The following is a 27141-nucleotide window of genomic DNA, read 5'->3' as shown; positions in this document are numbered from 1 at the left end:
AGTGCATGCCAGAGAGAGAATCAGCATGCAGAAAAGTCACTCATTTAGACACAGAGGTTTCGCATTGGGGTGTTTTATTTCATTATCTTTGATTGTCCATTAACATGGCTGCTGTAGATTCACCAACACAAAGCTTCACAAGAGGCTAAGACACAATATCAAAAAATTGTCCAACAATGCAGAGGAAATTCAGCAACAACGATGAACTTATTTCACAAAAAAAATTGCTAATGTTCTTTTGAATGTAAAGTCATGGATTAAGTGATCTGGCAAGTAAGGTAACATTTATAACTAACTGAACCAGGTTTCTCCATCAAAACCTAAAAATACACGCAAAACATGAGAACAGCAGCAGTAGAAATCATATTTTATTTAAGTTATATGCAAATATGAGAAAAAAAATCTATTTTCAGAACAAGCGAAACCAATATGGCACCAAGATCCTATTAGGATCATAAATGGAAGAATAAATGTAATAAAATTGTGTTTTTCTCAGATCCACATCACAAGCACATAAAATAAAACCTAATTTTCTTTAACCAATTGTTTTAGACACAAAAATAACTATTTAAATATCATTGTGTCAGTAGTGACAATGACCAGCACTGCCCAAGGCATACAATATATTTACATGGATATATGTAGAAACTCAAGGTTTACATGTTTGGAGGGAGCATGGACTGACTCAAAATCTGTTGGCGTTTGATAAAAGAAACTACTCACACAACAGGAGTCTTGGTCCGGATATGTGCGCGCTAGACAGGAGAACACATTAAACCCATTTTTCTCAAAGATGGTTTCTGTCATTATAAGTAGGTCTTATCACACAAAGGCATGTTCATTTTTCCTGTAAGTTTGGTTTTAATAAGTAATTTGGTGCTATAAAAACAGAGTGAAACATCATGATTGACAGCTGAGACGTCAAGTGGGTATATTGGCGGGACCAGAGGGAGGAAATGGGGATGCATCATCAATTGTCCAGTACATTTTGGATCATTGTGGGTCTAAGTCTCTTTAAATTATATATAGTACTGTAAAAAGGATGTCACATATTGCATTTATGAAACGCCTGCCTCTGGTCTTCCCCTTTTTATTTCACACCAATAAGAATCCAACTGTCAACCATACCCTGAAAATATTTTTCCAATTTATTTTTCTCAGGATATGTCCGGTATGTATTAATTAGCATTCGATTATTTGGACAAGCCAATATGAAATATTAAGTCCTGGTACACAATTGCTATATTGTGTTTTTTTTTACTTGACTTTTCTGCAGTGCTTTGACAACATTCATCCCATTCATTAAAATGGTTCCCAATCAGCTACTTTTAATATCTTATTAAAGCACTGGATATTAAAAGACGGATAAAACATGATTTTACGCTCAAAAACATTATTAATGCAGACTGAAACAAATATACACTAAATCCCTCATAGTCATATTACAGCGACATATCAACCACTCACAGAAGAAAATCAGGCTTAAGACATTGGCTGCTGAAGATGAGCAATAACAGTACTCCTGGTTGGTGCCAAATGTAGGTCACTGATGGAACTGGATCTTCAAAAGCAATTTTAAAGAGAGCTACAAAAACACTGAAGTTGTTTCTTTTTAGTTTAACAACACACTTCCTTCTTGGAAAGTGAGATGGTGCATGATAGCTCAACAGTTTTCTTCCTTGTGTGAGTCATTCATTCGTGACCTTCTTTTTTCTAGAAATTGTTTTTACAGGAACAAAAAGCCACACTGTACATTATCCACAAACCTCCAGTTTCCTTAACATAATCCTTGCTTTATGTATCTTCGCAACTAATATATTTTTAAATGCATATGTTCAGACACACATGTCTACAATGCCCTCATCTGCTATCAGAAGTTGTGTCTCGAGGCCTGGAGTCATTTCCTGCATCTTTACTTGCTCCAGGTCTTCCGTACCTCTGCAGGTTTGACTGCTGTTGAGCTGTGACAGGTTGGAGGTTCCCCCAGTAGAATAAACTCCAGAGTCTCCACTGCTACTGCTGCTGTCCTGACGACTGTGTCTTCCACTGGAACCGTCAAGGATAAAGATATTTATTCATTTGTTGTTTATGCTCTAAAGTTGTATTAGTTTTCAACAATACTGGTAAAGAAATGAAACAGTACAAATACCAGAATATAATGTCTACATTCCTATCAAATACACGTAAATATCAATGGAACATTTGAGCAGTTGTAGCATAAATTACATCAACCCGGTATCTTACTTCAGGTCTGATGGAGGAGCTGCCATGGCATCAGGACGGAATATGTGGATTTCCAGGACTGTTGGCTCAGCAAAAATGATCACATTATCACACAGCAGCTCTGATTCTGAAACCGGAGTGAGGAGGCGAGGAATGTCAGAACTAGGAGAGTCATAGAGATACTGGAGGGGGACAAAGGAGAGGAAAAGAGAAGAGAGACTGAGATGAGACACACGCAGTGATTTTTCTATTTAGCCCACTTGATATTGAAGTTGCATAGCCCTGCATCATTGAGACAATTCAGACAATTGCATGCTGTCCCCCCTTACGTACTTCCTTGAAATGTGGAGGCAACTGGTTTGAGGGGTACAACGTTGCCTTGACTGTTTTGTAGCACCAAAAGGGGATGTAGAGTAAGAGCAGCATGACAAGGAAGAAGATCACCAGAGAGGCCACGAAGTACAGGATGATCTGCCACCATGGAGTATTACCTGTTAAAATGCAGAAACACAAGCAGTGAATCACTCACACAGGGTTTCTACAGTTTTTCTAATGACATCAAAAACTTCTGTCCTATCAAAAACCACAATTATCATTAGTGAAAGTGGAGTTAAGAACAACTGAATGAATGACTTCACAGCTCTGCCATGAAGACATTTTTTATCAATTTCCTTCGAAGACGAAGAAGAGATCTTCATACAGTGTGTTGCCCAGGAAACACAATAAAAGAATGTGGCCACATACTTCCCCGACTACCTCTGAATGTGGTTTCAGTGATTGGATCTCAGTACAAATTTGCAATGCTGCAGCAGATTTACCACAGCAGAGCGGCCAGCATCGCGAAGGACCCTTTCCACCCTGGACATCATCTTTTTGGCCTGCTGCCCTCAAGCAGGCCAAACAACTACAGATTTATCTGCTAGAATTAAAGGCTGACCTGGTAACTGAAACGGGACACTTTACACAAAGATTTGAAGCCAAACTTTAGACCTGTGTCTTTCAATCGCGGATCGAATAAACAAAGTGTTTTGATTCACCACATACATTTCTGGATACAGGATACAGCTGCACAACATCAGCTGATTGCTGCCTGCAGACAGACGAAAGATTCATTCAAGGAAAAAACAGATTACATGCTTTTCCCAAAGTCGAGTATGCTGTTTTCCCGCTGCTGTGAAGGAAACCAGCAGAATAAGCTGACTATTGCTGTCGAGCCCACGTCTTAAGCTGGTGTGTGATGTTGTTGACAACATGACCTGATCTCTCATCTTTCCTTCTCCATCACTTACTTTACACATACAAACACACTCACTGACAGACACACGAACATGCATGCATGCAATAACACACAAACAGGGGGTAGAGCGGGTACTCCTCAAACCAGAAGGTCAGGGGTGCGATCCCATTCTTCCCCATTCCACATGTAAATGTAAATGGCAAGATACCAAACGCCTCAGCTGTTAGTCTTAATTTGGACCCCCTCAGCTCGACTTGCTCTATCTCTTCACCCATTTTTGGATTAGCCAGGCACAAGGAGGAGTCAGGCACCAGCAATATGACGATGGCTAAAACGCATATATGAGCTTAAAATCTCTTCAGGGGTGACGTCGAGGACACTACGTCCATCTTTATACACATACTTGGGCTAAAACCACAAACAACAACTGCAATACGACACAACAGTTAGCTTCCTCTAAGTAGCTCAAGTGTGTATTTGCTCCTACATGTGTTATATGAACCCGAGCTCTGCCGCAAGCATTTGTAAACCAGGGTTCATAGACATTTTGACCAATGAATTTCCATGACTTTCCATGACTTTAACAAAATTTCCATGACCTAACATTTTGTGAAATCTCGGTGTATTCACGCAAAAACGGACAAAATGTAGTATTCAAACTAACAATGAGAATTCCAAGGCATACAGTATACCTTAAATGACACAAACCCAAGTATGACTGCTTATATTTTAGCGTATTTCTTTAAAAGCATATGAATTATTTAAAACTCAATGTAAATGAACTAGGGATGGGCATTCGATTAAATTGTCTTAATCGATCGTTGGGAGAATTAACGATCAATTTTCGATTAATCATTAATATTATATAATGAAATTAACTATTTATAGGCTATATTAAAATGAAGTGAAAATAGAAAAAACACAGCGTTTTTTCTCATTAAGATCTTTATTACAAGATGAACAAATCTTGTGGCAGTTAAACGGGATTCGTTCACTGGTTACACTTGAAAATATGCGCTGCTGTACTCTAAACTAAGCCCCGCTGGGAGCTAGCTGGATTCTCGCCCTCTCAGTCAAGTTATTTTAACGCCCTAACTCCCGGAACCCCTCACACAGACCCGGGTCTGTCCGGGTTCCCCTCCGCGTGGACTGACGATTCATGTGCTGACATGAAGCCGAGCGAGCAGCAGAGGCTAGCTCCGGGCTGCTTCCTCCAGCTGCTAACATCCTCGCTGTGCTGCGTTCAAGGCAACTCGGATATTCTGACGTCCTGCCACGTAGCGAACATGCAATAGCTTTCATCAATGAAAAAATAATGTCATCGACATATGAGTGGCTCGATGTGATGCAGCAGCTCATCAACACAGACACACGGTGGACATTTCTCTTTTAACAGTTATAAACAGATCAGCCATTCCTCCATTGTGAGATAGAGGGCTGTGCACGTAGCCATGTTGGTTTGTGACGTAATGGTGAACACTGTTGACTTCTTTGCACTTTTTCACAGAATGTTTTTTTGTATGGGTTATTATATTACCAAGCCATAGACCCATTAAAATGTGTCCTGTCTAAATGTCAGACTGATGCTAAGAGGTTTTAAATAGGGTTACTCTTCAACATTATGGCCTATATTATCAAAGGCATTTCATTATAATCCAGTAACAGAAAAGTTGGTTGTATCTCTGGTCAAAGTTAATTGTAAATTTGTTTGAAATGCTACATATGCATGTGAGCCTGATTTCCCACTGAAACATTTGTGTCCTTTGTCACATTTTTTTTTTTTAATTGTCTACCCCTGACAAATGCTTTGATCATGGACAGTTTGAAGTTTTGTCAAAGTAATAGTAAGTAGGGCACCCAAATGGCTAGCAGTTACCCTGGACATACATTATTAATCACTCATATCATCAGATTGATTCAATAGTTCAGTCCCTCTGGGTCTATTAGAGAGTGTGTTGCTCAGTTACCTTCAGTCTGCATACACTGGGGCGAAGTGAAGCTACTGCTCTTGTTGTAGAAGTCGTTGCATGACTGGATGCTCACACAGTACAACGTCCAAGCCTTCAGGCCTGGCAAAGTCACCAAATTGGCCTTGCTGCTTAACGTCTGGGTTCTTAAGGCCTGAGGGACACATGGGTCAGGTTAATCAAACGTTATTCTTTAATTTAATTTAGCCATGCCACAACCACATTAGGATCTGTGGTGTGATGTCTGGAAGGAGGTGATAGATAATGTCAAAGAAATTATAAAATATTCCACTGGTAGATGAAAATCTACCACTTTAAACATTATTTGTTCCCGTAATGGCGCTCCTGTACGTACTGAAGTGAAGATTTTGATCATTTCTATGAAATTGATATCATTTATCTCATCAAAGTCTCATGACTCTGTGTCCTCCCTCCATACTCCTGCTGACCTGTGCATTTTACACTTAACATAAACACCAACACTAATCACAAGTTATTAGGATCTGAACAGTACCAACATTATGTTTTTATGAGTATGTGTTATTTAAACACATGAAACCAACATTTATCGCACAAGTAACCCACACAACACGAGAAACTTATCCAGGATATCAGTGTTTAGTGACAGGAACCATCCTGATTCATGATATGACATCATCGATTAATAATAACTAAATAAAAGTTCCTAGAAGAAACGCTGACATACTAACCTAATGCAATACATGAACTAGCAGCCCATCCAAATAATAACCATCCCAACCTCTTTACTGAGCTGTTAACATAGCCAGATAGTCAATTATATTTATTATTTTGGTTGTGTGTGATTTATTTTGTTTATGTTTTATTTATTTAGGATTTTTCAAACATTTTTAATTGTGATTCAAATGTCGGACTGAATATTCATAAGAATTTAAAGTTAATTGCTCTTTGATAGGGTATAATTGCAACATAATATTGTAGGTGTACTTTAAGTATGTGCTGGTGCACCTAAATCCACCAATGTAAAAACTTAGTCTAGAGCCCTGTCTAAGTCAACAAATTCTGTTGTTTTAAACCAGTTACAGTTTACAGATGTGTCCGACCACACTGTTTGTGTGTGTGAGTGCTTGTTGCGGTGTTATATTGTGGAGGTCATTTCAAACAAACAGACGTTTAAACTGTTGAGGGTCAGAGACGTCAGCTTAGTTGGTGTCGGTCCGCAAAAAGCAAGAAAACCTAATATTGTAGCAGCACTGATGGCTACCATCTTCTGTTATTCTTCTTGATCTTTTTTTTGGAGCACCACAAACAAGAAGAAGATGTAACATGAGCTTGAAAGTGCTATCAGATTCCTAATAGATCTAAATGTGGAAACTGCTGACGAGGATGAATACCAGGTGTACATTTGATAAGCTGAATAAATTTGAAACACATCTTTAAAATGCTGAACATAATTGTGAAAACATGTGATATGCGATAATGTTGTTGAATATTGGGAAGACTATATGACTTATGATAAATAAACAAATGTTTACGTATATGGTGTTAAAGTCTGTCCGCTTTGGTTTTACTGCCAACATAGTACACATACACTGAGTAGCCTATTTTGAAATTGCATTATTTCCAATTCCAACAACATGGGTTTATTGAAAACATTTATAGACATCAATTTGGCCTGGGGAAAATATGACCACAAGCAGTTTCCAATGTACTAGAAATTTGTCAGGAGAAGAGGCAGCTTGAAATTCTCTATTCAGTCAGGTCTGCAGAAAAAAATAATATATATTCCACCTACCTCATTTATATAAAGTATCATTTGACATATTTCCATATTTATTGAAGCATATTTGCACTCTGCATAAACCATTGCACTATTTCTCATGTTCATATATGTATACTTTAATATATATATATTTATATTCAGATTTTAAATAAGCATTGTAGTTAAATGAAAAACAATGTAGTCAAATTCCTTGTATGTGTACGCATATACTGCCAATAGAGCTGATTCTGATTCTGAAGAACATCACGGCCTGTGATTGGCCCTTAACATCTCAGAGAAACACTGTCTGACCAGAAAGTAAACTTGGATGGTATTATTGTGGCCCCTTGCTCCACTTTGAGGAAACTTGGAGTTATATTGGACCAGGACATTTAATTGTACTCTAGGACAGCTTTCTGCCAACTGCGCAATATTGTGAAAATTAGGAACATCCTGTCTTAGAAGGATGCTGAGAAACTCGTCCATGTATTTTCCTCTAGACTTGATTACTGTAATTCTTTATTGTCAGGATGTCACAGTAAGTCTGAAAAGCCTCCAGTTGGTACAATATGCTGCAGCATGTGTGCTGAAAGGAACTAGAAGGAGAGATCATATTACTCCTGTCTTAGCTTGTCTGCATTAGCTTCCTGTAAAATTCTATATATTATTCAAGATCCTGCTCCTCACATATAAAGCCCTTAACAATCACGCCCATTGATATATCAAAGAGCTCATAACATCATATTTTCCAAATAGGTCACTTCACTCCCAAAATACAGGTTACCTTGTGGTTCCTAGAATTAGTTATAGTTGAATGGGAGGTAGAGCCTTCAGCTACCAGGCTCATCTCCTGTGGATCCAGCTCTCCCTCTGGGCTCGGGAGGCAGACACCATCTCTGCCTCTATCCTTTTTGATAAAGCCTATATAGTTAGGGCTGGATCAGGTGAGTCATGAACCATCCCTTAAGCCTGAAACATGCTTCTGCGTTTTCACGGGCCCGTAAGCGCAAGAGCCCTTCCGGGTCCCTTACGTGCTTATGTATCCCTCCTTAAGCCTGAAACATGCTTCTGCGTTTTCACGGGCCCGTAAGCGCAAGAGCCCTTCCGGGTCCCTTACGTGCTTATGTATCCCTCCTTACGTGCTGACGGGTGTCGACCCCCTTTTCTAAAATTTACGGCAAAGCTCCGCAAGCTCACTCAGCCCGCAAGGCTGTGATTGGTCTGCTCTACATCCCTTCTGGAGCTGCATTTCCGGTTTCATGCCCCATAATACCGGCAGAAATCACGGAAGATTTAGAAGAACGAATATGGACCAAACAGAAGAGCACTTGGCAGAAGATATCCGATAGTATGATCTCTTGTATAACCTGTCACTGACTGGCGGATTTGTCCACCAGAAAAAGGCTACGAGGAGCTGCAGTGGCTATGTAAATAAACAATCGACGAAGAAGAAAGAAGGCGTCTCTAAGGTCGTCTCGACAAAAAACATTACTCCGCCTAGTGTTCTGGCGCGGAATTGCTTTGTAAGACGCGCAACGGTTGGGGAAGCATGAATGAAAACGAGTCTTGCGCCACAGCGGCGTGAAAAGACGCAGACGCAGTCGCAGAAGCATGTTTCAGGCTTTACGTGCTGACGGGTGTCGACCCCCTTTTCTAAAATTTACGGCAAAGCTCCGCAAGCTCACTCAGCCCGCAAGGCTGTGATTGGTCTGCTCTTCATCCCTTCTGGAGCTGCATTTCCGGTTTCATGCCCCATAATACCGGCAGAAATCACGGAAGATTTAGAAGAACGAATATGGACCAAATAGAAGAGCACTTGGCAGAAGATATCCGATAGTATGATCACTTGTATAACCTGTCACTGACTGGCGGATTTGTCCGGCAGAAAAAGGCTACGAGGAGCCGCAGTGGCTATGTAAATAAACAATCGACGAAGAAGAAAGAAGGCGTCTCTAAGGTCGTCTTCGACAAAAAGCATTACTCCGCCTAGTGTTGTGGCGCGGAATTGCTTCGTAAGACGCGCAACGGTTGGGGAAGCATGAATGAAAACGAGTCTTGCGCCACAGCGGCATGAAAAGACGCAGACGCGGTCGCAGAAGCATGTTTCAGGCTTAAGTTATGCTGCTATAGGTCTACACTGCCCCCCACCACATTCACTAATGCATCAATGTGTCTTTTCCTCCCATAGTCCCTTTCTCTCTTTGCAGGTATCTCTGACTCCAGAGCTGCAGGAAAACATTATTATTATTATTAATATTATTAACAATAATACCTATTATTAATTAATTATTTTATGAATTGTTGCTGTTATCATTAATAATCAATAGCATCTTTACACTCTTATTGTCTTCATCATAGCTAATCACCTGATGGTGCAAAAGTGTTCCTGGTCTCTCTCTCTCCTCTCTCCCTCTCCCCTCTTTTCCACCCAGCTTTCCTCTTCTCCTAATTTTTCCCTGCTCACCCCAACCGGTCGAGGCAGATGGCTGCCCACACTCAGTCTGGTTCTGCTAGAGGTTTCTTCCAGTTAATGAAGGAGTTTTTTTTCTCCACAGTCAACAAAGTGCTTGCACATTGTGGGAACTGTTGGGTTTCTCTTTAAATTTGATGGTCTTGACCTTCTATGTAACGTGGCTTGAGATAATGTATATTATGATTTGGTAGCCTGGATGCCAGACGAACTTAGCCCCGCCCACAACATTTGAGGTCGGGAAGTTCGGTTTGGAGTCGCTCCGTTGGGGAGAAATTATGCCCGACCGGGCCAATCAGATTGTCAGGGCGGGCTTTATACGATGACAGACAGATGATCAACGGTAACGTAATCAACCACGTCATCAAAGTGCCCTTGGGTTGAATTCGTTTTCAACAAACCAGCCTGCCGCTGGAGAGCTCAGATGTGTAGATCCTGCCATTGAGTCTGTTTTAGAAGACATCGACAGCTTATTCATTTTGAAAGAGGAACAGAGAACGTGGAGGCGACGCCAAAGCACCGCGCTAATCCCTATCGCGCCGGTGCTTGGCTGTTCACACTGGACACTGAAGCGACGCTGAACCGCCGGGCAGCGCTACTAATATCACCCGTTGATCCAGTAGATTAAAAGCAAATACTTACTTGTTGCTCCAACATTAAGCAACAGCATCCCAACATTTGTCTTTCTTGGTGTTGTCTTTATACAACATGTTCCGAGGATAATACAACTCACTGTACTTCTCCCGTTTAATTATTAATTTAATGTCATCCATGTTGAAGAACTTCGCTGTTTGCTCCGTTAAATGTCGGGTGTCGAGGGTAAATTACGTATTCTCCACTCAAGCCTATGTGGAGAATAAGTAGTCCCCCCTCTCTCTCTCTTTTTATCTGTATCACTGCTTGTGTGGCTGTAGTGGATGGGCAGAGGGGGACATTTAATAATGTCATTGGTCAAATTAAAACTCCAGGACAACAGAAGGGGACTTCAAAGTATGGGATGCAAATTTGATCATTTATATCATATAAAATATGTCGTTAATATAGTTTAAAATCGTTTTTCAGTGCGTTTCCTGGTGCGATACGCTTGCGTCAAGCGCAAAAAATAGACTCGACGCCGAAACGATCGCTGCACGGCGCGAGGCAGCCTTGGCGCAGCGCGGCGCTTCAGCCTCCGGTGTGACCAGCACAAAGGTTTAACATGGGAGTGAATGGGAGCCAGCTGTTATTTAAGGCTTGACGCTGCGCTGAAGCGTCGCTTCCGAATCGCTTCAGCGTCCGGTATGAACCCGGCGTTAGTAAATAACTCACAATGCGTCGCTTAACACGTCACATACTACGTTGCTCTGATTGGTTGTAGGTCTATCCAATGAGCGAAGAGGAATTTTATTTCCTGGTTCGGTTGAAACACGGCCTATAATCACAGCCCAATGGAGCGGTCTCAGACTCACATTCTGACTAGAATTGTGAGTCTGACAACGTCAGGCTAATGATTTGGCGCTATACAAACAAAATTGAATTGAATTGAACTGAATTATCTAGGGCAGTAGGGGTTCCAACTGATGGCCAAATATACTGTATTGACATGCAGAGCATGAATGCATGGCACATGGAACAACATTTATGGCAGACAACCAGTCTTGTGCAACACATATAGGGTATGTTGATATGGAGATGATGGTATATTTGTATTTAGCCCTACATTTAATAACGGAAGGAGAGGAGATGTGACCCAGCCCGGAGGAAGCCAGGGGCCCCCGTCTGGAGCTAGGCCCAGACGGAGGGCTCGATGGCGAGCGCCTGGTGGCCGGGTTTGCCACGGAGCCCGGTCGGGCATAGCCCGAACAAACTACGTGGCCCCCCCCCTCTCTTCATCCCATGGGCCCACCACCTGTGGGAAGACCCGTTGGGGTCGGGTGCGCAGCCACATGGGTGGCAGCGAAGATCAGGGGTCTCGACGGACCAGACCCGGGCGGCAGAAGCTGGCTCTGGGGACGTGGAACGTCACCTCGCTGTGGGGAAAGGAACCAGAGCTTGTGAGGGAGGTGGAGCGCTATCAGTTAGATCTGGTGGGGCTTACCTCCACGCACAGTCTCAGCTCTGGTACCTTACTCCTGGATAAGTGTTGGACTCTATTCTTCTCTGGAGTTGCCGAGGGCGTGAGGCGCCGGGCGGGTGTGGGGATACTCATAAATTCCCGGCTGAGCGCCGCGGTGTTGGAGTTTACCCCGGTAGACGAGAGGGTCGCCTCCCTGCGCCTAAGGGTTGTAGGGGGGAAAACTCTGACTGTTGTTTGTGCGTATGCACCAAACAGCAGCTCAGAGTATTCGGCCTTCTTGGAGACCCTGAATGGAGTCCTGTATGGGGCTCCAGTAGGGGACTCCGTAGTTCTGCTGGGTGACTTCAACGCCCACGTGGGCAATGATGGAGACACCTGGAGAGGCGTGGTGGGGAGGAACGGCCTCCCTGATCTAAACCCGAGCGGTCGTTTGTTTTTGGACTTCTGTGCTAGTCATGGATTATCCATAACAAACACCATGTTCGAACATAAGGGTGCTCATAAGTGTACCTGGTACCAGAGTACCCTAGGCCTCAGATCAATGATCGATTTTGTGATTGTGTCATCTGATCTGAGGCCGCATGTTTTGGACACTCGGGTAAAGAGAGGGGCGGAACTGTCAACCGACCACCATCTGGTTGTGAGTTGGATCAGGGAATGGGGGAAATTTCCGGATAGACCTGGTAAGCCCAAACGAGTAGTGCGGGTGAACTGGGAACGTCTGGAGGAGGCCCCCGTCCTAGGTATTTTCAACTCACACCTCCGGCGGAGTTTTTCTGGCATTCCTGTGGAGGTTGGGGGCATTGAGCTAGAGTGGGCGGTGTTCAAAGCCTCCATTGCTGAAGCTGCGGTGGCTAGCTGTGGCCTCAGGGTCTTAGGCTCCTCAAGGGGCGGTAACCCTCGGACACCGTGGTGAACACCGGTGGTCAGGGAAGCCGTCCGATTGAAGAAGGAGGCCTTCCGGGATATGATATCCTGGAGGACTCCGGACTCGGTTGCAGGGTACCGACAGGCCCGAAGGGCTGCAGCTGCTGCCGTGTCGGAGGCTAAGCAGCGGGTGTGGGAGAAGTTCGGAGAGGCCATGGAGAAGGACTTTCGGTCGGCACCAAAGTGTTTCTGGAAGACTATCCGGCACCTCAGGAGGGGGAAACGGGGAACCATCCAAGCTGTGTACAGTAAGGATGGGACTCTGTTGACCTCAACTGAGGAGGTCGTCGGACGTTGGAAGGAACACTTTGAGGAACTCCTGAATCCGAATAACACGCCCTCTATGTTGGAGGCAGAGCTCGAGGTTGATGGTGTTTCGTCGTCAATTTCCCTGGTGGAGGTCACTGAGGTAGTCAAACATCTCCGCAGTGGCAAAGCCCCAGGGATTGATGAGATCCAGCCAGAAATGCTAAAGGCTCTGGGTGTTGAGGGGCTGTCATGGTTGACACGCCTATTCAACATCGCGTGGGAGTCGGGTACAGTGCCAAAGGAGTGGCAAACCGGGGTGGTGGTTCCCCTGTTAAAAAAGGGGGACCAGAGAGTGTGTACCAATTACCGGGGTATCACACTTCTCAGCCTCCCTGGTAAAGTCTACTCCAAGGTGCTGGAAAGGAGGGTTCGGCCGATCGTCGAACCTCAGATTGAAGAGGAACAATGCGGTTTTCGCCCCGGACTTGGAACTACGGACCAGCTCTTCACTCTCGCAAGGATCCTGGAGGGGGCCTGGGAGTATGCCCATCCGGTCCACTTGTGTTTTGTGGATCTGGAGAAGGCGTATGACCGGGTCCCCCGGGAGAAACTGTGGGAGGTGCTGCGGGAGTATGGGGTAAGGGGGTCTCTCCTCAGGGCCATCCAATCTCTGTACTCCCAAAGCAAGAGCTGTGTTCGGGTCCTCGGCAGCCAGTCAGTTTCGTTCTCAGTGGGTGCTGGTCTCCGCCAGGGCTGCGCCTTGTCACCAATCCTGTTTGTGATATCCATGGACAGGATATCGAGGCGTAGTCGTGGTGGGGAGGGGTTGCAGTTCGGTGGTCTGAGGATCTCGTCACTGCTTTTTGCGGATGATGTTGTCCTCATTGGATCATCGGCTTGTGACCTTCAGCACTCACTGGATCGGCTGGTGGCCGAGTGTGAAGCGGCTGGGATGAGGATCAGCACCGCTAAATCTGAGGCCATGACTCTTAGCAGGAAACCGATGGATTGCTTACTCCGGGTAGGAAATGAGTCCTTAGCCCAAGTGAAGGAGTTCAAGTACCTTGGGGTCTTGTTCGCGAGTGAGGGTACTATGGAGCGTGAGATTGGCCGGAGAATCGGAGCAGCGGGGGCGGTATTGCGTTCGCTTTACCGCACCGTTGTAACGAAAAGAGAGCTGAGCCGCAAGGCAAAGCTCTCGATCTACCGGTCGATCTTCGTTCCTATCCTCACCTATGGTCATGAGGGCTGGGTGATGACCGAAAGGACGAGATCGCGGGTACAAGCGGCCGAGATGAGTTTTCTCAGAAGGGTGGCTGGCGTCTCCCTTAGGGATAGGGTGAGAAGCTCAGTCATCCGTGAGAAACTCGGATTAGAGCCGCTGCTCCTTTACTTAGAAAGGAGTCAGCTGAGGTGGTTCGGGCATCTGGTAAGGATGCCCACTGGGCGCCTCCCTTGGGAGGTGTTTCAGGCACGTCCAGTGGGCCTCGGGGAAGACCCAGGACTAGGTGGAGAGATTATATCTCAACACTGGCCTGGGAACGCCTCGGGATCCCCCCGTCAGAGCTGGTCAATGTGGCCCGGGAAAGGGAAGTCTGGGGCCCCCTGCTTGAGCTGCTCCCCCCGCGACCCGACCCCGGATAAGCGGATGACGATGAGTGAGTGATTTAATCACAGGTGTAAATGGGGTATAACTTAAAATAACCTCTACCCAGATCTAAAAAGTCTACCCATTTATAGCCAATCATCACCATGCAAATGTTTTTATCATGCCTTGAAAAACTGGCTTTGAAACCATAATTAATAATACAATTTGATGATTTCAATAACAATTATGTCCTAAATTAGAGACTGAAGCTTCCATTGTATTATATTTTGCATGCAATCTGTCCTTAAAGCAAATGATCTGACCAACTCTTCAGATCTCAGCAAGTTAGGGGTTATTTTAGAATGCACTCTAATAATATGCTTCCTCCTTGTCAAACCAGTTTTAAGACAGACCTGCTAAATGCTTTAATGCGAAAGGAGCTAGGAGGAAATAACAGCACCAGACATGAAGTCAAGTCACTCTCTCATGTTGTACTCTAAGCACAGACAGGAAACAACTAAATCAAAATCAATAAACCAACACTCAAATGAAAATACATTACAAACACAGAAAACAGGGACTCTGCTAACATGAATGTTTGAGTGTATAACTTCTTTATGTGGCTGCTGCAGTCTCAGGGGTTTCACTATGTGTCTTTAGGGACTGAAAAGAAAATGGGAAGGGTAAATAAAATAAACATGTTTTTTTTTCAGAGCTCTACATAATTATACTTTTTTGGGTGCAGCTGGGTACTTTATTAAATTACTTCCTTAAACAGTGTACAGGGCCTTTCTTTACCTAAAGTCAAGAAGGTTACATGCTGTTATTTGAGGCATGCAGGTCTGTATTAAAGATAATCCCCTATTTGTTTGATTTATAATTAGGGCCCGAGCACCGAATGGTGAGAGGCCCTATTGAATCTGTAAGGATTTTTATTATTATTATTATTATTATTATTATTATTATTATTATTATTATTTCCCTTTGGGGGGCTTTTTCAGGGTCTAGACATGCTCAAAAAGTTATGAAACTTTGCAGGAAATTCAAGGTCTGCGGATATTTTAGTATTCTGGAGCAATTGGAATTGGGCGTGGCAAAATGGCTCTACAGCGCCCCCTGGAACCAGCCCCTAGGTTTCCACATAACGGATTTTCATCAAAATCTGGATATAGGTGTATCGTGACCAGTCATGAAAAAAAGTCTCATGGAGCATTATGAAAAACGCAACAGGAAGTCCGCCATTTTGCTTTTAGTGGCTATTTTGGCAATATCCCACATTTTTACTTTTACGTACTTGTCCCAGGGCTTTCATCAGATCAACTTCAAATTCAGATGAGTGTCATCACAACAAGATGGAGATAAAAAATGATTGAGGGATTTTTTTTTTATCACACCTTGTGACCGTGGCATGGCGTTAAAAATTGGTTACACGCCATCAAAACACGGGCATCTGTATCTCGGACATACATGTTCCAATCAAGTCCAAACTAGACATGTAAGACAATAGTCCCCGCCTGATGACATCTATGCATAAATGATGACTTAAAACCGCAGCGCCCCCTGGTGGCAACAGGAAATGTCTTGTTTTTTGCTTGTCTTACACTTGGATGAATTTCTCCTCATCCACTGACCTCAACCATGTAAAACTGTATCAAATGGGTCCCAAGACATTGACAATGAAGACATAAGATTACCGTGACTTTTCGTCAAACGCCATATGAATGGCGTGGCATTAAAGTTCATCACCTCGCCGTGAAACACGAAATTGCTGTAACTTCAGTGTTCATGATTCTATCTCTCTCAAACTACATGTGTGTAACAACAGCCCCCCCCCTGAAGATATTCATATGGTTTTAAGAAATGGTCGTGGCAAAAAAACTGACCAGCGCCCCCTATAGGGCAACCCCGGCACTACGATGGCCGACATTTATACAAATCTATCGGGACATGTGTCGTTTCATAACAAACAAAAAAATATCTTGGATAGGTATGCTTGACCAAACAGGGAGGCCGCCATTTTGGATTAAGTGGCCATTTTTTTTCCATATTCCACATTTTTACTTGATGCACTTGTCCCAGTGCTTTCATCAGATTAACTTCAAATTAAGATCAGTGCCATCACAACAAGATGGAGATAAAAAGTGATTAAGAGATTGACCTTTCGTCACACCGTGTGACCGTGGCGTGGCGTCTTGAGTTTGATTAAACGCCATCAAAACACGAGGTTCTGTATCTTGGACATACATTGTCCAATCGAGTCCAAACTAGACATGTAAGACAAGGGTGCCATCCTGATGACATCTACACAGAAATTATGACTTGAAATTACAGCGCCCCCTGGTGGCTACAGGAAGTGACATGTTTTATACTTTGATGAACTGCTCCTGGCTGATTTACAATATACAGCTCAAATCAGCTCAGTCAAGTCATTAGATCATGGTCAGAATTGTGACGTTTCCTCAAACCGTGTAAACATTGATGTGCGGCGAAGGATTTTCCTTCGCCAAAGGACACGATGTTATCATAACTCCACTGTGCATTGTCCTATCACTACAAAACTTCTGTCACATGGTCAGAGTCCAAGCCTGAACAGCTCTATGTGTCAATATTTCCTCAGTGTCATAGCGCCACCTACTGATTCGCCAGGAAACAGGAAGTATTTTGTTAATCCACTCTGCATTATCCAACCGGCTCCAAACTACTGACCTATGATCACAATACTGATCTGAACAGCTCCACATATAAATATTAGTTCAGGGTCATAGCGCCACCTACTGATCAGTGTGAAAATTAAGTTGTGTTAACATTGTCCAATTGACACAAAATTACTCACGCTACATCAGAGCGCCTACATGAACAGATATATATGTCTGTGCGTAATAATAGTGATGGCGCCACCTACTGGCAAACCTACTGCCGCAGAGCGCAAAACGCATGCAACGTGGAGAAGTGCATGCTCGATTGATGATGTGCGCTTGGTCATCGATCGCTCTCTCCACCGACCGCAACAGGCTTCAACGTGCGGGTGCTCGTTATTAGGGCCCGAGCACCGAATGGTGAGAGGCCCTATTGAATCTGTAAGGATTTTTATTATTAGGGCCCGAGCACCGAATGGTGAGAGGCCCTATTGAATCTGTAAGGATTTTTATTATTATTATTAGGGCCCGAGCACCGAAATCGGTGGGAGGCCCTATTGAAATTGAAATGATTATTATTATTATTAGGGCCCGAGCACCGAAATCGGTGAGAGGACCTATTGAAATTGAAAAGATTATTATTATTATTATTTTTCTTCGCTCAGTGAATTGGCTTTTTGAGGGCTTTAACGTGCTCAAAAAGTTTCTAAAGTGTACAGTAAATTACAAATGTGCGCAAGTTTACGTTTTCTGAAGTATTTTGAAAAGGGCGTGGCAAAATGGCTCAAGAGCGCCACCTACGGAAAAGCCCCTCATTTAGCATTCACCGATCCTCAAAAAAAAAATAGATTATTGTGTATCATGACTAGATGCACAAAAAAGTCCATCAGTGCATTATGAAAAACGCAACAGGAAGCCCGCCAGTTTGACTTTAGTGGCCATTTTGGTCATATTCCATATTTTTTCTTTGATGTACTTGTCGTACAGCTTTCATCAGATCAACTTCAAATTTAGACGATCGTCATCACAACAAAGTGGAGATCTAAAGTTATTGAAGGATTACGTTTTAGCAAAACCGTCTGACCGTGGTGTGGCGTTAAAGTTTGATGAAACGCCATCAAAACACAAGCTTCCATATTTCAGACATATTTTGTCCAATTGAGTCCAAACTAGACACATACGACAAGAATCGCGACCAGAAGACATCGGTGCAGAAATTGTGACTTACAATCACAGCGCCCCCTGGGGGCAACAGGAAATGTCTTGTTTTTAAGACGTGTTATGTTTTTATGTACTACTCGGAGAGCTTTCATCAGATCAACTTAAAAATTAGATGAGACTCTACAAAACAAGATGACGATCTAAAGTTATCAATATTTAAACTTTTCATCACACCGTGTGACCGTGGTGAGGTCTCAAAGTTCGACTAAACGCCAATATAAGCAAGCTTCTGTAACTTAGACATATTTTGTCCAATCGACTCCAAACTACACATATAAGACAAGAGTCGCGACCGGAAGACATCTACCTAGAAATCATGACTTAAAAGGAAAGCGCCCCCTGGTGGCATCAGGAAATGTCTTGTTTTTGTACATCGTGCGCTTTGATTTATTTGTCGGAGAGCTTTCATCACATCAATTTAAAATTTAGACGGGTGGCATCACAACAAGATGGAGATCTAAAGTTATCAAAGAAACAACTTTTCGACACACCGTCTGACTGTGGCGGGGCGTCAAATCAGCTCACCATGACACACGAAACCGCTTAAAGGGGACATATTCGCTTTAAAGGGGACATATTATTTCCATTTCAACACAGTTGATATGGTTCCTTGGGGTCTTAATGAAATGTCTGTAAAATATTTTGGTAAAAATACCCCAAGGATAATTTAAAACAGCACCTTTTTACTCTGTCTAAAACAGACCTCCTCAGATCAACCCGCCCCCATCTTACCCCACCCCCTTTCACCCCTCTCATCCCTCCCCCTTCTCACCCCTCCCCCCTCTCATGGAGGTGTAGGACATGTGCTTGAATGTGTTCTCACTACAGAATGCATTCAACATCTATAGGGCAGATTATGGGCCTCGTGAAAATTTACGTAATCTGGGGTATTTGGAAATGGGTGTGGCAAAATGGCTCAACAGCGCCACCAACGGTGCTTTCCCTCATTTACGGAGAAACACCTCATTTAGCATTCACTGATCCGCACGAAATTGAAGACAGTTGTGTATCATCACCAGATGCACAAAAAACGCGCTCGGAGCAATATGAAAAACGCAACAGGAAGCACGCCATTTTCGATTTCGTGGCCATTTTGGTCATATTCCATAATCTTTTACTTTGATATACTTCTCGTACAGCTTTCATCACATCAACTGAAAATTTAGACGAGCGTCATCACAACAAGATGGAGATCTAAAGTTATCAAAGAAACAACTTTTCGTCACACTGTCTGACTGTGGCGGGGCGTCACATCAGCTCGCCATGACACACGAAAACGCTTTAACTTCCGTGTTCATGGGTCCATCTCCCTCAAACTACATGTGTGTATCATCAGCCCCCCTCCCTTGAAGATATTCAGATGGTTTTAAAGAATGGGCGTGGCAAAATGGCTCAACAGCGCAACCAACGGAGCTTCCCCTCATTTATGGAGAAACACCTCATTTAGAATTCACTGATCCTCACGAAATTGAAGACAGTTGTGTATCATCACCAGATGCACAAAAAACGCGCTCGGAGCAATTTGAAAAACGCAACAGGAACCCCGCCATTTTCTATTTGGACCATATTCCATGTTTTTTATTTTCAAGTACTTCTTGGAGAGCTTTCATCAGATCAACTGAAAATTTAGACGAGTGTCATCACAACAAGATGGAGATCTAAAGTTATTGAAAGATCAATTTTTCGCCACACCGTGTGACCGTGGCGAGGCGTCAAAATGTGACTAAACGCCATCAAAACACAAGCTTCTGTATCTTGGACATATTTGGTCCAATCGAGGTGCAAACTACACATGTAAGACAAGAAGCGCGACCTGATGACATCAACAAAGACACCATGACTTAAAATCATAGCGCCACCTGCTGGCTACAGGAAGTGAAGCGTTTATCTTGCAGCAGTGCGCAAATGCTTGCAACGCTGAGACGAACGCTTGGTCATCGAACGTTCTCTCTTCCCCGACCGCAACAGACTTGAAATTGCCTGTGCTCGGGCCCGTTAGTGCTACAACGTAGCCCTAGTTGGCCTTGTTTTTGCTATCTGCTCCTTATGGTGGGTCAACAAGAAACACAGAAAACTAGATTAGGTCGTGATAAATGCAGAGTTGATATATAAGATACTTAGTACTCAACAAACATGTAGACAAGTGAGTACTTCTGACATGTTTTACAGAACTACAGTGAGCAGACTAAACTAATTGAGTTCTGGCAAACTTAAGTTTTGATTTCAGATACTCATAAATAAAATCTGATGCAATAGACATTTGTGCTAACACAAATATGATGAAGTTAAATTATACATTTCTCCTTAATCATACATTTTATACATTCCTAATTCTCCTTTACAATAATTATTTAAATTGATGAAATATGATGAAATAGTGGTATTAGCATGTGCCAATGGCCACAAAGACAAGAACGAATATTGTTCACATGGGTATAGGTCAGAAGGATGAGCTGCTTACCTTTGAGTCTTCAGAATGTTCCCAGTAGAGGATGTGGTAGTACATTTTGGAAAGATTTTCCCTCATAGAGGTGTTGATGCTTGTCAATGGTTCAGAGATGAAAACATCAAGGTCACTTCCAGCAGGTACAAGGTCAACTTTGGCAGGAGGGCCCAGAGCAGCTGAGACACAGGATGAGATCCAGGAGTGAATAGATTAAGGTTTGTCATCTTTCATCAAAGCACAAACAAAGTATTTATTAATTTAAAATAAATACATATATAAATGGTACCTCTTTTATAAATTCTAACCACAGAAATGTAGGGTGATAAGCATTGATACAACTGATAATTATACAATTAACTGGTAATTTCGATAATTGAATCCATTTCCAATCCATAATTTATGTGTAATGTATTCTCATTGTGTGTATGAGTTTTAGCCTTATTCTTTCAGGGGCAACCCTGGTGGGTTCTAGCGCACATGGGAGTAAATGAAAAATAGACATGAAAATATACTTCATAGCAGTAAGTAGGCTGATTTTCATATCTTTAGAATACAACTGGTACCACACTGTTTTTCAATTTCTATTGATTATTGATATCACTAAACAAATGCACAATTAAGTTTTTAAATAATTCCAATACTAGATACAAGTTAGTAGAATACCATAAATAACAATGCTAATTTAACCTAAAGAAAAGACATTGCTCTTAACTTGCTAAATGCATATAAAATATTCATTGCTTACAGTGCTTTTACTGAGTTACTATCCAACACCGACAGTGAACAGACTTTACCTAGACTCCTTGCCTGATTACCACTGAACTCTACACTGTTGTTTTGATAGTTTGGCGTGTTTTGAGACTGTTCGCAACACACCAAGGCTCAGTTCTAAGAAATGTGGTGCAGGGCTCTACCAACATCTCTTTGTGGTTGTATCTTCTCTATTTAGTAGCTCTTCAATCTTCTCTGTCTACCAAATAATGTTTTTTTCAATTTTGATGGTCTGTGGTGTACTATCCAAGGTAACATGCTGCCATACACTCTTTCCTGTAAGCTGCCAAAACATTTAGAGGAAGTGTTTCATTCTCTGATTCCCCTCTTCATTAACATGTCTTCATTTCATTCCTTCTCTCTTACCATCTTTATCAGGGCAGAATTCCAACTGCACCCATTTGGAGTGATGCCCATTTGCATTGGCCCGTACCCGAAGCATATAGATGCCCAGGTAGTGCAGGCCGCGCATTGTAAGATCACATGACCTGTGTGACATCTCCTCACATGCCGTGGACCAGTTTGGACTCGTCTTCTTGGACTCCAGCTTATACTTCCTGAGGAGATTAGCAAACACACATTCAGGTATCATTTATAGTAACTTAAAACACTAGCCATTTTGAGGGAGTCATCCTTTATTAGAAAAAAATCAGAAATGACGTTGGCTTGATCACGTTCCAGGGCTGAGTCACATGGTCTCCTCTGTGCATGAAACTCTTTCTCTTGTGTGCGGAAAAATAATCACCTGGAGAAAAATCAAATATATTTAAATATAATGAGAGACCGGAGGAATTAGATATATTGTTACATCTGCCCCTCGGACTTCTTCTATCATGCCCTCTACCTCTTGTTCTGGGTACTACTAACCTGCTACTATTCCCTGAGTTGTTCTTCCTGTGTGGGTGAGTCAGAACAGAGCCTCACCAGCTGCACCTCATCTGATGTCAAGCCTCTACATAAACTCAGCCTGATCAGCTCCATGCTGCCAGATCATAGTCTCTGCTACCAGTTAGTGTTGCTACGCTTCAAGCCATTTATCTATACTTGTCTGTTAGTTGCCATCGTACACTGTGTGTGAGGAAAGCGGGGAGGAGGTAAATAAACAAACGTGGACTTCTTCTACATATAAACACATAAAGTCACAAGGTAGGCTTCTCTAAGCTCATCTTCGGTAGATCGCGATCAACGGGTTGGCGATCACTGATGTATAGTATGTATGTGTGAGTATGACTCACCCAACATATTGTGTGGTAAAGGTGACAGCATGCCTCTCTGCGTGACTCTGGTCCCAGTCCCAGCTTAATGCATAATTGGTGTTCAAAGTGATCATGATCGGGTCCCGTGGTGGGGCCAGCTCTGGTGCCAAAGTTGTAAGAGCAATACAGTCAATTTCTGTCAAAAAATAAAACAGATTCAGAAGTGAACAGACACAAAAAGGCAACACAATTGCTGGTTCCTGTTTCTAAAATGTGTAAATATTGATATGATTGAAATTCTTCTGAATTTGTAATCAATGACATACTGATTTCCATATTGGAGCAATTTGTCAATGCCTTTGAAGTAGTTACAAAGTAATTAATGAAAAGCACTGTGTTGACCTTTAAGTTTATTTGTTCATTTTTATTCTGATAAAGTTGCAGGGGGCATTTTTTCTGCCTTGAGAATATTGATGAGACTATACTTACATACCTTTACTAGTGATCAGTTTCACTGTCCTGACATTTTGTTTGTAAGACAAATTTAGTGTTGAACCAAGGAGGAGAAAACGGTTGCATCTCTGAAGAACTCTGGATTAAATAGGCGTTTGACTTTTCCCTTCTAGGTATAAATCAGATGTGACATTGTAGGGGGCTCTGCTGTAGTGGTTGTGGAAAGGGAATAACTTCTCATTTGTGTCCTCCTGCACAAACCGTGCCAACACCTGCTGGCACAGGAACTTGAACAACTCTATAAGACGCTTAATGTGAAAAGTCTACTATTTTTTTTCATTTGTTTAGTAAACAGTTCATATAAGAGATGCAACTTATGGATTTTTCGACACCGATAAGCGATAATTACACACTTTACATGGCGGATACCGTTACCGATAATTATTTCACATTTCTTGGAAAGAATTCCGTAGCCTGTAGTTTATGTAACGGTCCAAACATGAGGGTAAACTTGCTAAATATAGTAAGCAAATATGGATTCAATAATATTCCATTCCATTCCAGTTCTGACTCAGTTCTGAGTGTTTGTTTAGTTTTTCATTGAAGTCAACAGAAAACTTCAAACAATTAATGTGGAAGAGAACATTATCTCCATCAAAAGAATTTAAATTAAATATTTTGACATTTCAAATAAGATATTTCAATGTATTAAACAGTCATTCAGGTAAAATAATGTGCATTCAAAAATAAAGGCTATTATAGAACTGAAAGCCTGATAAAAACTTTTTGTAAGCTATTCTTTTTAGTCGCTTCATTGTGGAAGTTTGGTCGGTTTGTTGTTGTGAAGGCTCACCAACAGAAGTGGCTCTGTAATGGTGAGAGATGAGTTGACGAGTAAAGAAGAAACACGTTGTCCTGGTTCACCCACACATATTTCGTGTCCTTCTTCTACTAATGTATAAATTAAGTAAACCCCCGGCTACAAAATCATCATCCAGCCATCGAGCCGTCAAACCAAGCATACTCACTGGACTGACGTCTGAGGTCCATAAGTCTGTTGTAAAACTTACAATCAATCATCAATCATCGATCAATCAAATTATATTTGTAAAGCCCATATTGACATTGGCATCTATCAGACTATGAATGTGTGCGGCAACCACATCATATAGGGCTGGACACATCTGAAAAGTAGTGGCAACTTGGCATAGTGCAGCCAGGCTCGAAATTTGCCATTAGCTTGGGGGGGAACCTTTGTCTGCTACCACAGAAAATCCCTGGTCATCAAGAGCAATACATTCCTTGATTCTGTCATTAATTGCCCTAGCCAATCAGCTTGTTGCTCCTTCACTGCGAGCTAAACACTCAACAAAATCACGACTGTTCACTGTCCTGGCTCCTAAATGGTGGAATGAGCTCCCCATTGACATCAGGAAAGCAGAAAGTCTATACATCTTCTGCCGCAAACTAAAAACACACCTCTTCCGATTATACCTTGAATAAAAGACTGTAATTAGCAAACTTCCTGCAGTTCTCAAATGCCCGCTGGATAGACATTTGCTTAGGCTTTTTTCCCCCTCACTTTGCTTGCTGCGAGCGCCTTGTATTCTCGCCATACATCGCTGTTGAGATGACACTCATTAAGGTGACTTATGAGATTGGTGGGGATAGATGGATTCAGTGTGGCCTGCAGACCCCAGCTTCACTCTGTAGACCACCACCCTGTTCACTGTCACCTTATCCAGTACCCTGCTCTACCTCAGCAGAACACACTGAGGAACTTGTGCAGCTGGGAAGGACTGGGTAGTCTTTAATGCGGCCAACTTGGCCACACCTGGCCCAGTGCCCTAGCCAGCCAAAAGATTAAGCTCATCACTCTGAGGATGAACCCTGTTGAGCCATACACAATCCTCCATTCATGAAAACCCGTCCAGTATTTGTTAGAAGCCAAATTGTTTTCTTATTCACTCTCTTACCCCATCAAGGCCCTTGTCGATTCAGGATTCAACGAGAGCTTTATAGACACTAATCTGATCACCTCACCCCAATCTCCCCTGGTTCTAGGTCAGCCTCAGGTTTCTAGCACTCACCTCCTTCCAACCCCCGGACATATCCCATTTTCCTCCAGTTTACCATGACCTGAGGGAAGTGTTTAGTAAGACAAGGCCCTTACATTACCTCCTCACCGACCCTATGATTGTGCCATTACACTTCTTCCTGATCACACACTTCCCTCAAGCAGGCGGTACAACCTATCTAATCCCGAAAAGGAGGTCCTGGAACAATACATCCAGCAGACGCTCGATTAATCTAAGAAATTATCAACAGATTAAAGAAAAACAAATTTGAGTGGTTACATCTATTCCATACATGCACTTGACTTGACCTCAGCCATCAGGCATATCCCTGCCAAACGCGTATTCTCCCCAACACAGGTTTTCAGCTGCAGGTGTTTCGGATGATTTATATTTAACTGATAGAGTATCTAGATGTTATAATCAAAAATCCAACAATTTAGCTTTATGCAGACAGGATATTGTCCTGGGTGTTTCACCATATTACAAGGTACAATTCTGTCATATATGTGTAGTTGAGCAGCTTTAAAACCACTGGTTAGTTTATATACTTCATTGACAGCTTAACACTTCAATACAAAGATAAACTTGTTTTCTTGTGATTATGCTGTGGCCCGACAAAACTGTAAAACTTGCGTTTGCGTGACCGGCGCCTTGGAAGGCTGCTGTGATCTTAATCTTAATCTCTCCCATCCGTGACATATCTGCATATTCCGTGACATATCTGCATATTTGCACTTTTGTTGTTTTATTTTCTCCTCAGTTGTTTATATATATTTAGATATATATACATTATTTTCTTTTTTAAATTTTGATATTCCATTTTATTCTATTTTACACTATTTCTATCTTATTTTATTGTATAGGTTGTAATTACTTGAGCATTGTTAGAAGAGAGCCTGAGACTCAAGCATTTCACTGCTTAATGTACTTTAGATAAAAAATCTCTTAATCTATAGAGTAAAAAAATATGTCTGATATTGAGTGTGTGGGTAGTCAGAGAGGTCCTGAACACAACCATATCAGTCTCAGTCTGGAATTATTGTGCAAAGTATTTTTATAGTACTTTGAAATATCCAGAAATGATCTATTACACAGTAGAAATGTTGCACTTTACATTAAAAAATCTCTTAATCTATACAGTAAAAATGTATAATATTCTGTGTGTGGGTAGCCTGAGAGGTCCTGAACACAGGCATATCAGTCTCACTGTGGAATTATTGGGCAAACAGTTTTTATAGTACTTTGAAATATCCCTGTTCCCGTTCTGGGCGGTTCGGATGCGTTTACCATAAATATCAGTATATGGGTGCAGTAGAATTTCTGTGTCGGCTGAGTTGACCACAGAGACTCGAGTGTCGGCTGGCTTGACCGCAGTCCTGAACGTTGGCAGATGTTAACTCTAATCGTAAACTTCCGTTGACTTGAAAGTCTGCCTAGAGATTACAATAGTTTGTTTACTTCCTCATCAAAAATGTAGCTGAACATTCAGACTCAAACGGGATGTAGCTATTGAACAGGATGTAGCTATACGAAAACGAATGCAGTTGTGTCATCATGTAGTAGTTACACATCCACCACTCTGCAGTTATTTGTATTTTATAAATGTATCCATGTCACCAATTAAACGCTGTGTTGCCGTCGTAGTGAAATGTATTAACAGCTTTGAGCATTAAGCAGCAAAATAACTTACCAACGTTTTTTTGAAGGCAAACAAGGAGGAGGCCGACATACAAAGCTGAGGACATGTTGGTGTTTCGTGTTGAAACACATAAAGCTTCTCGTGTACTCTGAGTTCCTCCTGAGGTTCTGCCTGACGAACGCAACTCGGCCCTCCGCTCCCAGAGAGCTATCTCCTCGCGGTCGACATGTCTTCCTCGTTGGT

General features: G+C 42.4%; 1 protein-coding gene across 2 annotated transcripts; it reads right to left on the bottom strand.

Moving 5' to 3' along the window:
* Positions 1 to 57: 57 nt before the first annotated feature.
* Positions 58 to 27141, bottom strand: LOC133967223 (interferon alpha/beta receptor 1b-like). 2 transcript variants are annotated; one of them, XM_062402527.1, is made up of 8 exons: positions 26950 to 27141; positions 22768 to 22888; positions 21899 to 22089; positions 20777 to 20937; positions 5428 to 5581; positions 2557 to 2714; positions 2245 to 2405; positions 58 to 2046 (listed from the first exon to the last, which is right to left on the bottom strand). In XM_062402527.1, exons 1-8 carry the CDS (start codon positions 27002 to 27004, stop codon positions 1836 to 1838), a joined length of 1212 nt encoding a protein of 403 aa, XP_062258511.1. In that variant the 5' UTR covers positions 27005 to 27141; the 3' UTR covers positions 58 to 1835. The 2 variants fall into 2 exon arrangements, with proteins under 2 accessions (XP_062258511.1, XP_062258512.1); XM_062402528.1 differs by lacking the exon at positions 26950 to 27141 and having other exon boundaries at positions 21899 to 22277; positions 22768 to 22905.

Source organism: Platichthys flesus, chromosome 13, assembly GCF_949316205.1.
Source record: "Platichthys flesus chromosome 13, fPlaFle2.1, whole genome shotgun sequence".
In the NCBI taxonomy this organism is placed as follows: domain Eukaryota; kingdom Metazoa; phylum Chordata; class Actinopteri; order Pleuronectiformes; family Pleuronectidae; genus Platichthys; species Platichthys flesus.
The sequence above is the reverse complement of the archived record's forward strand: the minus strand, read 5'-3'. Positions and strand labels throughout refer to the sequence as shown.